This window comes from Oryctolagus cuniculus, chromosome 8, assembly GCF_964237555.1.
Source record: "Oryctolagus cuniculus chromosome 8, mOryCun1.1, whole genome shotgun sequence".
In the NCBI taxonomy this organism is placed as follows: Eukaryota; Metazoa; Chordata; class Mammalia; order Lagomorpha; family Leporidae; genus Oryctolagus; species Oryctolagus cuniculus.
In genome coordinates this window covers 18,309,334-18,323,663 of record NC_091439.1, presented here as the reverse complement: position 1 = coordinate 18,323,663, position 14,330 = coordinate 18,309,334, and the positions used below count along the sequence as shown (strand labels likewise).

Here is a 14,330-nt window from a genome sequence, read left to right as displayed (position 1 = left end):
ATCTTTTCAAAACTTAAAAAAAATATATATAGCTACTTAGGGGCCAGCATTGTGGCATAGTGGTTAAAGCCACCATCTGCAGTGCCGGCATCCCATATGGGCGCCAGTTTGAGTCCCAGATGCTCCACTTCCGATCCAGCTCTTTGCTATGGCCTGGGAAAGCAGTGGAAGATGGCCCAAGTCCTTGGGCCCCTGCACCCATGTGGGAGACTGGAAGAAGCTACTGGCTCCCGGCTCCTGGCTTTGGATTGGCCCATTTCTGGCTGTTGAGGCCATCTGGGGAGTGAACCAGCAGATTGAAGATCTCTCTCTCTGCCTCTGCCCCTCTATAATTCTGCTTTCAAATAAATAAATAAATCTTTAAAAAAAAACCCAGCTACTTATAGTGAGTATATAATTCACTAAAAGATAATCAAAATTATTCAGAATTTGGTAGGTATATACAGTCTGAGATCATTTTCACATAAAATAAAATCTTTTATTTGCTTTCTTTTCTAAGAAGTCCTTTGGTTTAAACTTCGAAACCACTTCCAAAATTCAAAAAAATAATATAAAACACAAGTTTACATTTTTGGATTTCTTTCTATAAAACAGCATTTCTCAAACTTACACTTCATAAAAGATGTTATAATAAAATTATAGAAACAGGCATGATCCAATCATAGATTGTTTCACTCGTACTTGAACAAATTCTAATATATCTATTTTCAATCCGATTCCCATGATAGAAAACAAACTACATGACAAGCAAATTCAAATATGAGTAGTAAATTCAAACACTAAAATTTTTCTTTTTCTTTTTTTTTATTTTTATTTTTATTTTTTTTTATTTTTTTGACAGGCAGAGTGGACAGTGAGAGAGAGAGACAGAGAGGAAGGTCTTCCTTTGCCGTTGGTTCACCCTCCAATGGCCGCTGTGGCCGGCGCGCTGCGGCCGGCGCACCGCGCTAATCCGATGGCAGGAGCCAGGAGCCAGGTGCTTTTCCTTGTCTCCCATGGGGTGCAGGGCCCAAGCACTTGGGCCATCCTCCACTGCACTCCCTGGCCACAGCAGAGAGCTGGCCTGGAAGAGGGGCAACCGGGACAGAATCCGGCGCCCCGACCGGGACTAGAACCCGGTGTGCCGGCGCCGCTAGGCGGAGGATTAGCCTAGTGAGCCGCGGCGCCGGCCCAAACACTAAAATTTTTCTGAAACTACGCATAATTCATATAGATGTGCCTTCTGGGGAGAGCAAGTAGCTGCCTTGAGTAGAAAGTCCACATGGGGCATAGAGGACCCAATCTGTCAGACTTACATGGATTTTGAATGGGTGTGAACACAGATTATTTTTATTCATTTTTATAAAATATATCACCTAAACTTTAAAAAAAGTTTTCATTTATTTGGATGTTTTATGGAATTTCCATCTCAATTTAATTCAATGTGGTCTTCTTTTACAGTCCAGTTTTCTAAGAGATGCTGAAGTAGTCTGTGATCTTATAAGTGACCAACCTCTGACCTTCCTATTTGTTCAACATCATAATCACTAATACCTACTGAGCATTCATCATTTGTAGTAGATACTACTCTAGATGCTTTACATGCACTATGTCACTTATTCCTCGCAATAATTTAAGGTGAACACTATTATTCTTCTCATTTTGCCAGAAACTGAAGTTGAGACATAAGTTAGGTAACTTTTCCAAACTCACAAAGCCAGCTCTCTAGAGTTAAACTTTAACTCTGGCACCCAGGTCTTCTATCTCCCCACCACCTACACTAGGGACAGGTTCACTGAGGTATTTCCAATCATTCTAACTTTTTCAATCCTTTCCTCTCTGGCCCTGTCCTTTCTATATACAAAAACAAAAACAAAAACATGGAATTCTCCCCATTCTTAAAGACCTAAACTATATAAACAGAATATACACGACATCCATGAACAAGATGCTACACAGAAGTATTAAAAAGACATTATTCCTGCCTTCATGGAGACAGCAGATTCAATACATAAATGTACATAACTAACAGAAAGGGTAGACTGTTGCCTTCCCAAACTACAATCCTCCTTCTTCCACTGTATCTCACTGTTGGCCTTCTTCAAAGAGTAATCTACTTCTATCACCCTCCACAGATCGTTCTCTCTTTACTCTTCTGGAATGCAACTTCTGTCCTCTCTATTAGAAAAAGCAGCAACCTGAAAAGGAACCAGTGATTTTCAAAAGTCCGATTCCAAAGTCTGCTTTCCCATATTCATTCTACTCCCATCCCTGCTTGTCAGGGTATTATCTTTGCTTGGTTACTATTGTACTTCACCACTCTAATTTATCTTCTTTCCCTTCACCCAGCCCATTCTGGTTTTTTGCTGACTCCTGTTTTCTTTTCAATCCTATTTTCAGTCTGTAGCCTGTACATTCAAATTTATGTCTTACTCTAGCTTCCATTCTTAAATTTAGAGCTGTCTATGACTGGCACTTCAAGCTAAACACATCCTATATTATATTTATATATTTTTTATTTGTATAACTTTACTGATATATAACTGATAAGTTAATATTTTGTATGTTTACAGACTAGAGTGTAACAATCTTGATATAAGTATAAATTGAGGAATGATCACCACAATCAAGCTAATTACCATATCTATCACCTCATAGTTATTTTTTTGATATGGTGAAAACATATACGATCTACTCAGCCATTTTTAATATAAAACATGTATTGTAGAACAAATCTCTGGAACAAATTCATGTATTTTATAAAAATGTAATCTCCCCTCTGAATTTAACTGTTTCTGTCAATGGGAACAGTTTTTTGTTTAGTTTGATTTTTTTTTTTTTGCTTTGTTTTGTTTTTAGAAAGGCAGAGAGACAGAGAGACAGAGACAGGCAGGCAGGCGGGCAGAGTCCACACCCCTAATTCTCTTTCTAAATGTCCACAACAGCTGGGGCTGGTCCAGGCTGGAGTTGGGAGCCAGGAACAGTGTGTGACAGCAATCCAAGGAACTGAGCCATCACCTGCTGCTGCCTCCCAGGGTACGCACTGACAGAAGACTGGAATCCAGCACAGAATTGGCACTTGCACCCAGGCACTCTGATATGCAATATGAATACGCCAAGTATATATTTGCCCCAGGCCAATTTTGGTGTGTTTCCCTCCCCCCCGCCAACAATCCAGTTTGAATCTCTGGAGTTATATGCAACTCTACTTGCTCCTCATAAACAATCAGTCAACATAACCAGCTTTCCATTCCTCTTCATGACTGCTCAGACGCCTTCACCGACATCTGGACAGTTACAAAGTCCTGCTGGACAGTCTGCTCCACACTGTCCTCTCAGGAGAGCAAGGCAAGGAGTGTGTGCTCAGAGCATCTTCATTCCAATGCCTTACCCGTGACTCTTAGGTAGGAGTTTATACCTCCCTGAGGGTAACATATTAAATAGTACCCTCAAATGGGGAAGGAGAAGGAGAGAGGGGATGGGAGAGAAATGAGCTGAAAGAGCTTTCTGTAAGTACAGTAGGGTGACTGTGTACTCCTTTAAGACTGTAAGGTGAGAACTATACACCTGTTTCATTTAGCATACTGGGACTGGTACAATGCTTTCAGATTAATCTTCCTTGACATCCAATTCTTAGCACGTTGTTCTCTCGTTCAGCACTCATGGGCTCTCTCTCCATCATCTATAGTTTCACATGCAAACTCCTCGCCCCAGTGGTCCAGGTCTTCTGCAAGTTTGCCCAAAAGAAACATTTTATCTTGTCTCCCACTAAAGCCTCATCTCTGAACTCTACTTTCACCATATCCAACTCTGCTGAACTAATTATAACATTCAAGTGACAAATCACACACCCCATTTTGGTAGATCTCTCTCTCTCTCTCTCTCTCTCACACACACACACACACACACACACACACAATTTATCCTATGTATCCAACTAGGTTAAAGACAAACAGAAACAAGTTAATATTATCCCTTGAGTGCCCTATACCTGTTAGATATTCAGTAACTACTGGTTCTTGATAAGCATAGCACATTGTTTGTCCAAAATGATGTCATCATATTCAGATGGCATTTTATGCTTTTGCGTGAGCTTTGATGTTCCTTCTCCCAAACTCAAGCTATAGTGAAAACAGTTACACCTCTCCTCTTCTTTCCCCCCAGCTATGTAAATGATGCCACAATTACCCAGTGGCTCCTACCACACTTGATTCCTCCACTCCTTCTCACCCTACAATCTTCTCCATCCACAGGTGGTGAGAGCACTCACTTTAAAGTCTACCTTCCACACATTCATTTATCAGTATTGCACAGCTCTGGCTCCATTCTAGTCTGCAAGCTGGCCTCTTAGCTTTCTCTCAGCCCCTCTGCTTTCTGTTCTCCACACAGCAGCCAGAACAATCATTTGCCAGAATAAATCAGACCACATCACTCCCACACTTCAATCCCCGCCCCCAAACAGCTTCCTTCAGCAGGCTATGTAAAATCTGAATGCTTGAACATAGCCCACAAGTCTCCACCTGCCAGGCTCCTGTCTACCTTTCCCACCTCTATGCCATATTATTTTCCCACAGCACATATCAGACTTGTTCCTGCCCTAGAGGTTCTGCGCATCATTTCCTGTGCCTAGAACATTCTGCCCTCAGAATTCTGCAATCTAAATTGATCAGCAGCTTGCCTGCCAAACCGCTTTCAACCACATCACATTGTCTTACTCTTTTCACATCACTTATTTCTACCTTGATCACTTATTCCTGTGTTTACACCCCCCAAGTCTCTTCCACATGCAAAACTAGCTGGCACTTTGTCAGTTTTGGTCACTATTGTTTTTCCAACAACTATAATAATTTCTAGTACATAGCAGTAATTAAATGAATGATTTGAATAAATCAGTGAATCAGTGTCTTTAATTTATATACCCAATATCATTATTAAGGAGGCAGTAAAAATATGATTACCTTTATTTTACAGACCAGAAAACTGAGGTTCAAAACTATTAAACAATACTGCTTAATGTCGTACATTATGGACAGGGTCAGAACTCAACCTTCTAACTCTTAAGTTCAGGGTTTTGGCTATAATATCACACTAAAATGTGGTTACTTGTAAAACGCTTTGAATAATTTGTTAAATTGTTAAATCCCTTTAATAAACATGGTAATATTTTTAATTAAAGAAAATAGTCCAATAAAAATCTACTGTTAGTTCAGCTATTATATCAAACATAAAACCAAACAAATGAAAAAATTCTATATATATAATTTCTTTGTTTCATATCCATTTTTTGAAAGATTTTATTTATTTATTTGAATAAATAGATAGAGTTACAGAGTTACAGAGAGAGAGGGAGAGACAGAGACAGAAATTTTCCATCCACTAGCTCACTCCCCAGATGGCTGCAGTGGCCTAGGCTGGACCAAGCCAAAGCCAGGAGCCAGGAGCTTATTGCAGGTCTCCCATGTGGGTGGCAGGGGCCCAAGCACTTGGGCTATCTTCTTTTGCTTTTGCCAGACCATTAGCAGGGAACAGGATCGGAAGTAGAGTAGCCAGGACACAAACTGGCACCATGTGGGATGCCGGTGTCACAAGCAGCAGCTTCACCAGCTACCCAACAACACTAGCCCCTCACATCCATTTTAAAAAGACACAGAATCAGCATTATCTGTGGATGTTTTGTAAGTTATAAAAGCCAAAACATCCAATGGACAGTCTATAGCATACAGATATGACATTCTCCCTTGCATTTTTCTCCCAAGATCACTCTTTAAAAGTTCCAGAAAAGGGTCCAACCTTGAACTTAACTACACGGATACATTTAAGATTTTTTAAAAATAATTCTTTGGTGAAACTCCTTGATGAATATCGTTTTAAATAATGATAATAATGCTAAAAGTGTTTTTTTTTCCTTATAAAATAACCTACATGGGGTAGGTGTTTGTTCTGCTGTTCAGAAGCTGCTTGGGACACCCGCATCCCATACCAAAGTGATTAGGTTCAAGACCCAGCTCCACTTTCAATTCCAGCGAACTGCAAATGCATACACTGGGAGGCAGACAGTGATGGCTCTAATAGGTGAGTCCCTGACACCCATGTGGGAGACCAGGAATTACATTTGGGTTCCAGGCTTTGGTCTGGCCCAGCCCTGGCTATTGCCAAGTACTTAGGGAATGAACCACAGAATGAAAGATTCTCCCTCTCTCTCTCTCTCTCTCTCAGTCTCCCCCATCCTCATTTTAAAATAAATAAAAATTAAAATTCTAAAATAAGTATATAAGCCTCTGGTATATATTTGCCATAAAAAACAATGAAGTCATTAGAGACACACCGGTAAATCCTCAAAGGATTTAAACATACATACCCCTTTAAAAGCCATTCATTGATGGGTGTGATTGATAAAAGCTGAAGGAAAAGCCATATTGTTGCTGGGAAGAATGCAAGTGTAAAGATCTGAATAAAAAGATGCAGTTTTATGTGCACCAAAGCACTGGTCAGCTCCTGAAAATATGAAGGCACAAAATAAACAAAGATAAGAAAACTACTTCTGGAAAGAGATCATTACTAAAATAACATCACGAGTTAGTTTTTGACTGTAAGTTACTTCATAGCTAAAATCTCTAAGCATACCTATAAAAGACCAAAGTTAAAATAAAAATATTACTCATGATGATTATATAGTATTTTCATATAAAATTTCTGGAACATTCATGCCCTAATATATCAAATTTGTAAAATTTTGGACCAGGACAAAACTAACTACCCTCACACCAGTATAGATGTGGGAATTCTTGACATCATAAACAAATGGACATATTTAACTGCATAAAAAAAAGTTTTAAAAAACTTCAGCACAACATATCTCATTTTAACCAAATTTAATAATTAATCTCTATTCATTACACCAAAACTAGAAGGCCTCAATTTGACAAGATGTTATTGGGCTATGATTAATAATTTTTGAATGTTTTCCTCAGTCATTGTCTATAGTTTAAAGTGACTTTTCCCTCTACAATCTACTCCTTAGATTTTTTTGTTGTTGTTAACATTTACTGAATGCAGGCCAGCACCACGGCTCAATAGGCTAATCCTCCGCCTGTGGCGCTGGCACACCGGGTTCTAGTCCCGGTTGGGGCGCCGGATTCTGTCCCGGTTGCCCCTCTTCCAGGCCAGCTCTCTGCTGTGGCCAGGGAGTGCAGTGGAGGATGGCCCAACCTGCACCTGCATGGGAGACCAGGAGAAACACCTGGCTCCTGGCTTCAGATCAGCGCAATGCGCTGGCCGCAGCGCACTGGCCGCGGCAGCCATTGGAGGGTGAACCAACGGCAAAGGAAGACCTTTCTCTCTGTCTCTCTCATTGTCCACTCTGCCTGTCAAAAAAAAAAAAAAAAACCATTTACTGAATGCAGCTAAATGCTAGGATCTGAACTTATCTCTTTAGGAATGTTACCTCGTTTAATTCTCACAACAACCCCATTAGAGTATGAGTTACTATAGGTGAAGACCAGAACCAAGCCTACCTCTAGCATGTTATCAGACCCACTTGTGCTTGTTCCACTGTATCATACAGCTGATCCAAGAGCAAAAAGGATACACATTCAACATGGCAAACCAGGCACACATGTTGTATGTCTCACAACTAAAAAGGAATAATTAACTAAACCTCTGGGTTTCAAGTATATATAAACCAACAAACATTTGCATTTGAATTTCTATTATGTGGTTATTCAGTTGAAATAAAACAAATTCAAACAGTAGTAGAATAATTAATCAGCAAGTAGTCACTGAAGCCAGAGTTTTGACTGGTGGAAAACATAGAACTGTAACAATCCCCTAGCTCAACTGAGATGTTCAAGAGATGTTCACCAAAGGTCATGACCTTTACATTGAGAAGGATGGGATGGGCACTGTAGCACAGCCAGTCAAGCTGCCCACTGGGGTGCTGTGTCTCATATTGGAGCACCTGAGATCCAGTCCCACCTCCACTTCCAATCTAGCTTCCTGCAAATGCACATTGAGAGAAAGCAGATGATGGCCTAAGTAATGGGGTCCCCACCACCTAAATGGGAGTCCTGGATGAAATTCCTGGCTCTTGGTTTCAGCCTGGCCCAGTGTAGCTATTGCAGGCATTCGGGGAGTGAACCAGTGTATGGAAGGCCTCTCTCTCTCTCTCTCTCTCTCTCTCTCTCTCTCTCTCTCCATACACAATGCCTTTCAAATAATTAAACAAATAAAAATAAATAAGTTAATGAAAAATGGAATTAAAATATAATGTGAATTTAACAATAGTAAGCATAATAATGAATAGCAATGATTTAATGCAGACTAATTCACTCATGGTCACATTCTGAGACCTGTCCCATCAACTCACACTATCAATCACACTGTGCGGAGACAGGCAGCAGTTCCTGCTTCGTCACAAGATGTCCCTAATGACATTTAAGGAATTCTTGGCAATCTGGATCTCCCTTATGGCCACCGGGAAATGCCAGCCTACCAGAAGCAACATTAAATCCTTGGAGAGACCTGAGAGAAAATGAGGCATCCCTACAATAAATCAGAATTTTTACAGTTGCACCCTAGAGAACTCTTGAGTGATGGCAGTTCAGAGAATTCTCAACAAGCTTGAGACCAAATCTCATTTAAATATGCTGAGAGGCATTTGATAAATATGAAACAAATATTATGGGACTGGTGTTGTGGCATGACAGGTTCCACTTGCATCTCCCGCATCCCATATGGGTGCCAATTTGAGTCCTGGTCACTCCACTTCCAATCCAGCTCTCTGCTAATGCTCCTGGGAAAGCAGTGGAAGATGGCCCAAGTCCTGGGGCCTCTGCACCCACATGGGAGACCAGTAAGAGGCTCTTGGCTCCTGACTATGGCCTGGCCCAGCCCTGGCCATTGCGGCCATTTGGGGAGTGAACCAGCAAATGGAAGATACTCTCTCTTTCTTTCTCTCTCTCCTTTTCTCTGTAATTGCCTTTCAAACCAAATAAATCTTTAAAAAGTGCTTTAAAAATGAAAGAAATATTAATTTTTCATTTTAAAAAAAGTCATAATAAAGTAATTACCCAGAATACACTAATGAAGAGATCTGAAAATACTTCAGGGAGCTGGTGTTGTGGCATAGCAGGTAAAACCATCACCTGTAACACCAGCATCCTGTATCAGTGACAGCTGGAGTTCTGCTGCTCCACTTCCGATCCCGCTCCCTGCTAATACACTCGGGAATGTCCCATGGCCTTGGGCTCCTGCACCCATGTGGGAAACATGGATAAGGTTCCTGACTCCTGGCTTCAGCCTAACCCAGCCCTGGATGTTGCAGCCTTTTAGGAAGTGAACCAGCAAATGGAACCACCCTTCTCTATCCCCTTCTCTCTTTGTAACTCTGCCTTTCAAATAAATAAAATAAATCTTTTTAAAAAATAATTCTGATAGGAACAGGATGGTATCACAAAAAGCTTGTGGAAAATGAAATTAGTAAGTTTACTATGGTGCAAAAATTTTAAATCTATGCATAAATTTTTCAAAATATGCAAATTCTGTCAACTTTTTGAAGATGATGGCATCACTTCTGAAAAGCAGTTTGATGATATATATCAAGGGCCATAATATAATTTATATTCTTGACCCCAAATTTTATGTGTAGGCTTTTATTCTAAGGATGTAAAGAGGTTACAGTTATACAGAGAATTTGATGGTCAAAATATCATCTGTTAGAGCAAAATCTAGAAACAAATGTCCAAAAATCAGAGAATAATTAAATAAGTTTTACAAAAGAATAAATAAGAATAATAATTAAATAAGTATAATGAAAGTGTTATTAGCTATTAAAAACTATGATGAGCATATGGAGTACAGGATCTTTCCCAAACGCCACTAGAAAGAGTGGAAATTGCCACAATCTATGGAGAGTAATCTGGCAACTCATTCCTTAATTCTAGAAATACTTACTGAGCACCTGGCACCATCCTAGATACTTAGGGTGTCTATAACAATTTAAACAGCACACACTATTAACCTAGCAAATGTACTTCCAGAGTGTATCTCTTCACCTGTGTTCCCAAGTGTAGATAATGCCAATATACTTGGAATACCAAAACCTTGCTAATTACCAAAATAGCCATATCATGACACACCTGTACAAAAGAACATTATCTGGCACACAAAATGAAACTGGATTCTTTATATCATATGAAACAAACTACAAAATATCCTTTCAAGTAAAATACCATGAAGTGTCAGTGTAAAAATACTATAACTTAAAGATACTAGGATATAAGTGTCTATATTTTACATAGAATTTTCTCTGGAAAAGTACACAGAAATTGTTAATCTCAGTTGTTTCCACAGAAAACACATCTGGTAGAGATATGAAAGGAAGACTCCTTACTATACACACTCATTTTTGTACCTTTTAATTCTGAACTATGTGAATAAAATAATGTAAAAGTAAAAAAAAAATCAAACTTAAGTTCCCAAAAATAATTCATGGCTACAGGCAACAAATAAGATAAGGTGATAGGTGTGTGTACATGCATATGTCTGTAAGTACATGCATAAACATATATAGAGAATTTTATTTTTTAAAATATATCTTGTTTTATAAATACTCTAAATATAAAACATGGTTAGGAAGACAGGCATTTGGTCTAGCAGTTAAAACCTCACTTAATGCATCAGTATCCCATACTGGACTGCCTTGGCTCAATACCCATATCTAATTCCTCTCTCCAGCTTCTTGCTAACACGTACCCTGGGAGGCAGCAGTGATGGCTCCAGTAACTGAGTTCCTGCTAACCAGGTAAGAGACATGAATGGAGTTTCTGTCTCCTAGCTTTGGCCTTGGCCTCAACCCAGCCCCTTCTCTCACAACTGTGTGGGGATAGAACCAGTGTATGGAAACCCTCTCTGTCTACCTGTCTGTCTGTCTCTTTCTATCCTCCCGCCCCTTCTCAAATAAACAGAAATTTTAAAATGCTTGGGGAAACAAAAAGGGATACAAAATATAGAGATTTTAATAGCTGTTATGTTTATTCTTTCTAATCTTTCTGCAAATACTACTTTTATAACCAGAAAAAATGTAAAACTAAAATGGAGTTACAAATACTAGCTGATTCAGTAAATGACAATTAGCAACAACTGACATTGCATCAGCATAACGGTACATTAAGGAACACAACAGGGGCCAGCACTGTGGCACAGCTGATTAAGCAGTGGCCTGCAGCACCTGCATCTCATATGGGTGCTGGTTAGAGTCAAGGCTGTTCCACTTCTGATCCAGCTCCCTGACAATGCACCTGGGAAAGTAGCAGAAGACAGCCCAAGTTCCTGGGTCCCTGCACTCATGTGGGATACTCAGAAGTTCCTGGCTCCTGGCTTCAGCCTGGCCTAGCCCCAGTTGTTGAGGGCATTTAGGGAGTGAACCAGCAGATGGAAGATCTTTCTCTGTGTCTCTCCTTATTTCTTTGTAACTCTTTCAAATAAATAAATAAATCTTTTAAAATAGAAATAAAAATTAAATTAAAAAAAGAATACAGCAAAGGGGTTGGCGTGTAGCACAGAAGGAAGTCATGGCCTACAATACTGACATCCCATATCAAAGTACCGGTTCAAGTCCCAGGTGCTTCACTTCCAATCTAGCTCCCTGTTAATGCACCTGGGAAAGCAGTGGAAGATGGCCCCAGTGTTTGGGTCCCTGCCACCCATATGAGAGACACTAATGGAGTTCACTTTAGCCTAGCCCATTGCAGCCATCTGGGGAGAGAACCAGCAGATGAAAGATGTCTCTCCCTCTCTCTCTGACATTCAGCCTTTCAGACAGATCGACAGACTGATAGATAGATAGATATCTTTAAAAAAAAAAGAAGTACCCAGCAAAATGAGCCCCAACAGACTACCATGGGCTATGAGGGTCTCCTTAAAAACAGAGAAGTAACAGACATAAGTGTTTCCAAGGAAAAGGCTCAAGGCTGTCACAAAAACCCAGTGTCATATATTTTCCATATCTTCTTCCAATAACCATAAAGATAAAGTAACACTGGAAAAGAAAGAAGCAAGAAAACCCTATAAAACCCAAAGTTGTATTATTCCCATATATCCATGTAGAGTTCAGGGCCACATATTCAAATAAATACCATCATGAAAAATTGAAAAGTTGATTCTGCATGACATTTTGTTTATTCACATGTAATACAGGTCAGATTCCATTAAAATAAGAGGAAGGAGATATTCCACATAATGTACTGATTATGCCACAGTCTCACTGACAGCATCAAGAATGGCTTAAACCAGGGCTTTGACTGGGACGTAGAAATATTTTCATTACATACCAATTTCCCGTCTAGCCCTTATTTGACCTTTATCTGATTCACTTTCTGAGACTCAGTCTCATAGCTCTGGGCTTAAAACAAGCAGCACGGCCTACAGTTTTGAAGTTTGCTATATTTACTTTTCAGTTAATGGGATTAAAAAGTAATAACCTGCTTAGGAAAATAGAGTATTCAGGACCCCTTTCCAGGCCATAAGCCTCCCACTCATCATTGTTTCCATGCCCAGCACCAAGCACAGTGCCTTGTACCCATAGGCATTTCAAGAGTATTTGTTGAAATGAATTGGCTCCACTACCACAATCTGAAACTGCAGGTCGAAGGCAAATAAATATAAAATAAATTTAAAGCGTGACCTTATTTCACTTCAATATAATAAAATTTCAAAAATTATTTCAACAGTTATTTCAGAAACTACATATCAATATAAAATTGAAGATTTACTATTACATTAGTACAGTTGCCTTTACAATTTTAATAAATTAGTAAAACATTTTAAAATACACTTCAGTAAATCAATATATGAATAATACTGTATGCAATGTTCAATGTAAATTAAATGGGACCAACATAAATGCTTCCAAATAAACTCAAGGCAACAATAATTTACAGAATATCTCCTATGTAAAAAATGTGCTACTCTAGAACCTACCCAGATACAGATCATAGTCCCAGCAGAAATTAATTTGTGATTATTAACTAGAAATCAAATAACAAGACTACTATCTCCTAACTTATAGCTGTTTAGTTGCCCAGGAAATTAGCAGGGCTTAGAAGTGTTTTAAAGTTACACAGAGATACAACAGAGGACATCTTAAGTTAAATGGCTTTTGAAAATGACTTAATGTTGTATTCATTTGAAAAGGACCTTTGATGGAGAAAATGGCTTTGATGGCCGCTTAGATACCACGATGAAGCTCAGGATCAAGGCATTTCATGATTAGATACAAATTAGCTGGATGACTCTGAAGGTTTCCTATGTACTTAAGAAAGTTGTTCCTTAGAGAAACACTGATAGCTGTGACACTCTTCCTTCTTCAACTCCTACATCTATGAAATTGGCTGCTTTACAGAACAGCTTTAAGTACGAAGCTAAGCAGTGAAGAGTCTCTTGCCAGATTTCTCATAGTATAAGTAGCAGCTGGAGCCATTAAGCAGCCATCAGGGGATGTAGTCAGAGCAATGTCCCCAGTGAAGGACTTGGGTAAGGCACTTGCTCCACAAAGAGCATTAGCCAGGGCAGGAGTAAGACTTCCAAGTAAGAGAATCCACACCACTTTACAGATCTTTCTGTATCACTGTGTTCCACATTTGAGAACCAATATTAGGACTTAACTGTTGACAGAAAAACCCTGTGCCCTGGAAGCACTAATCATAGCCCTGTGATATCAGTATGATTTACCAAAACCAGAATTGGACATTTTTAGAGAATTCCATACCATGCCAGTTACAGTCACAGGATCAGGCAATCAGCAAAAATATTTGCATTTCTTGATATGCAATTTATCAGCTATAGACGCTACAAATTGTACATACACACATATACACATAAATACATTACAATGAAAAAATTAATATCACCCTGACAGCTACCATATCCATAAATTTAGTAAAATCACATTTTTCATGTGGCTACTAGGGTGATCTCAGAAGGAGGTAATTAAATTTTGCCTTCATTGAAATCATACTTAAAAGACAAGAAAATAAACTTAAAATACATAAAAGCAAGACATGATGCTGAACCATAATTTTCACTTTAAAAGCCATTTAAAAGAAAAAATTCCTTCTTACAATAAGATTGCCTTATTTACATAGTAATAAGCATGTCTGAATGATAACTTTATATAATTTTTTCCAATCAAATGGGCATTTTCTCCCCTTTTTTCTTCCATTACAAGTCAAATGAGAAAACTAAATCCTACTCATTCTTCTTTCACATGTAAAAATATCTGGATTCCTTTACTCCCAAGAGAATCCCATGTTCAGTGAAACAGTGAGTAGTAACACCTATCTGTCTCCATGACA

General features: G+C 39.1%; 1 protein-coding gene across 19 annotated transcripts in view; it reads right to left on the bottom strand.

Moving 5' to 3' along the window:
* Positions 1-14,330, bottom strand: part of SLC10A7 (solute carrier family 10 member 7) — a 290,444-nt gene that overhangs the window by 268,274 nt on the left and 7,840 nt on the right. For 14 of the 19 annotated variants that reach the window (XR_011378229.1, XR_011378230.1, XR_011378231.1 and 11 more), the window contains exon 3: positions 6,338-6,474. The exons of the other annotated variants lie outside the window; for them this stretch is intronic. Coding sequence is in view for 10 of the 14 variants with exons in the window: in XM_051820010.2 (XP_051675970.1) it covers positions 6,338-6,474 (137 nt within the window). In the remaining 4 variants the exon portion in view is untranslated. The remainder of the gene's footprint in view (positions 1-6,337; positions 6,475-14,330) is intronic. 19 annotated transcript variants of the gene reach the window in all.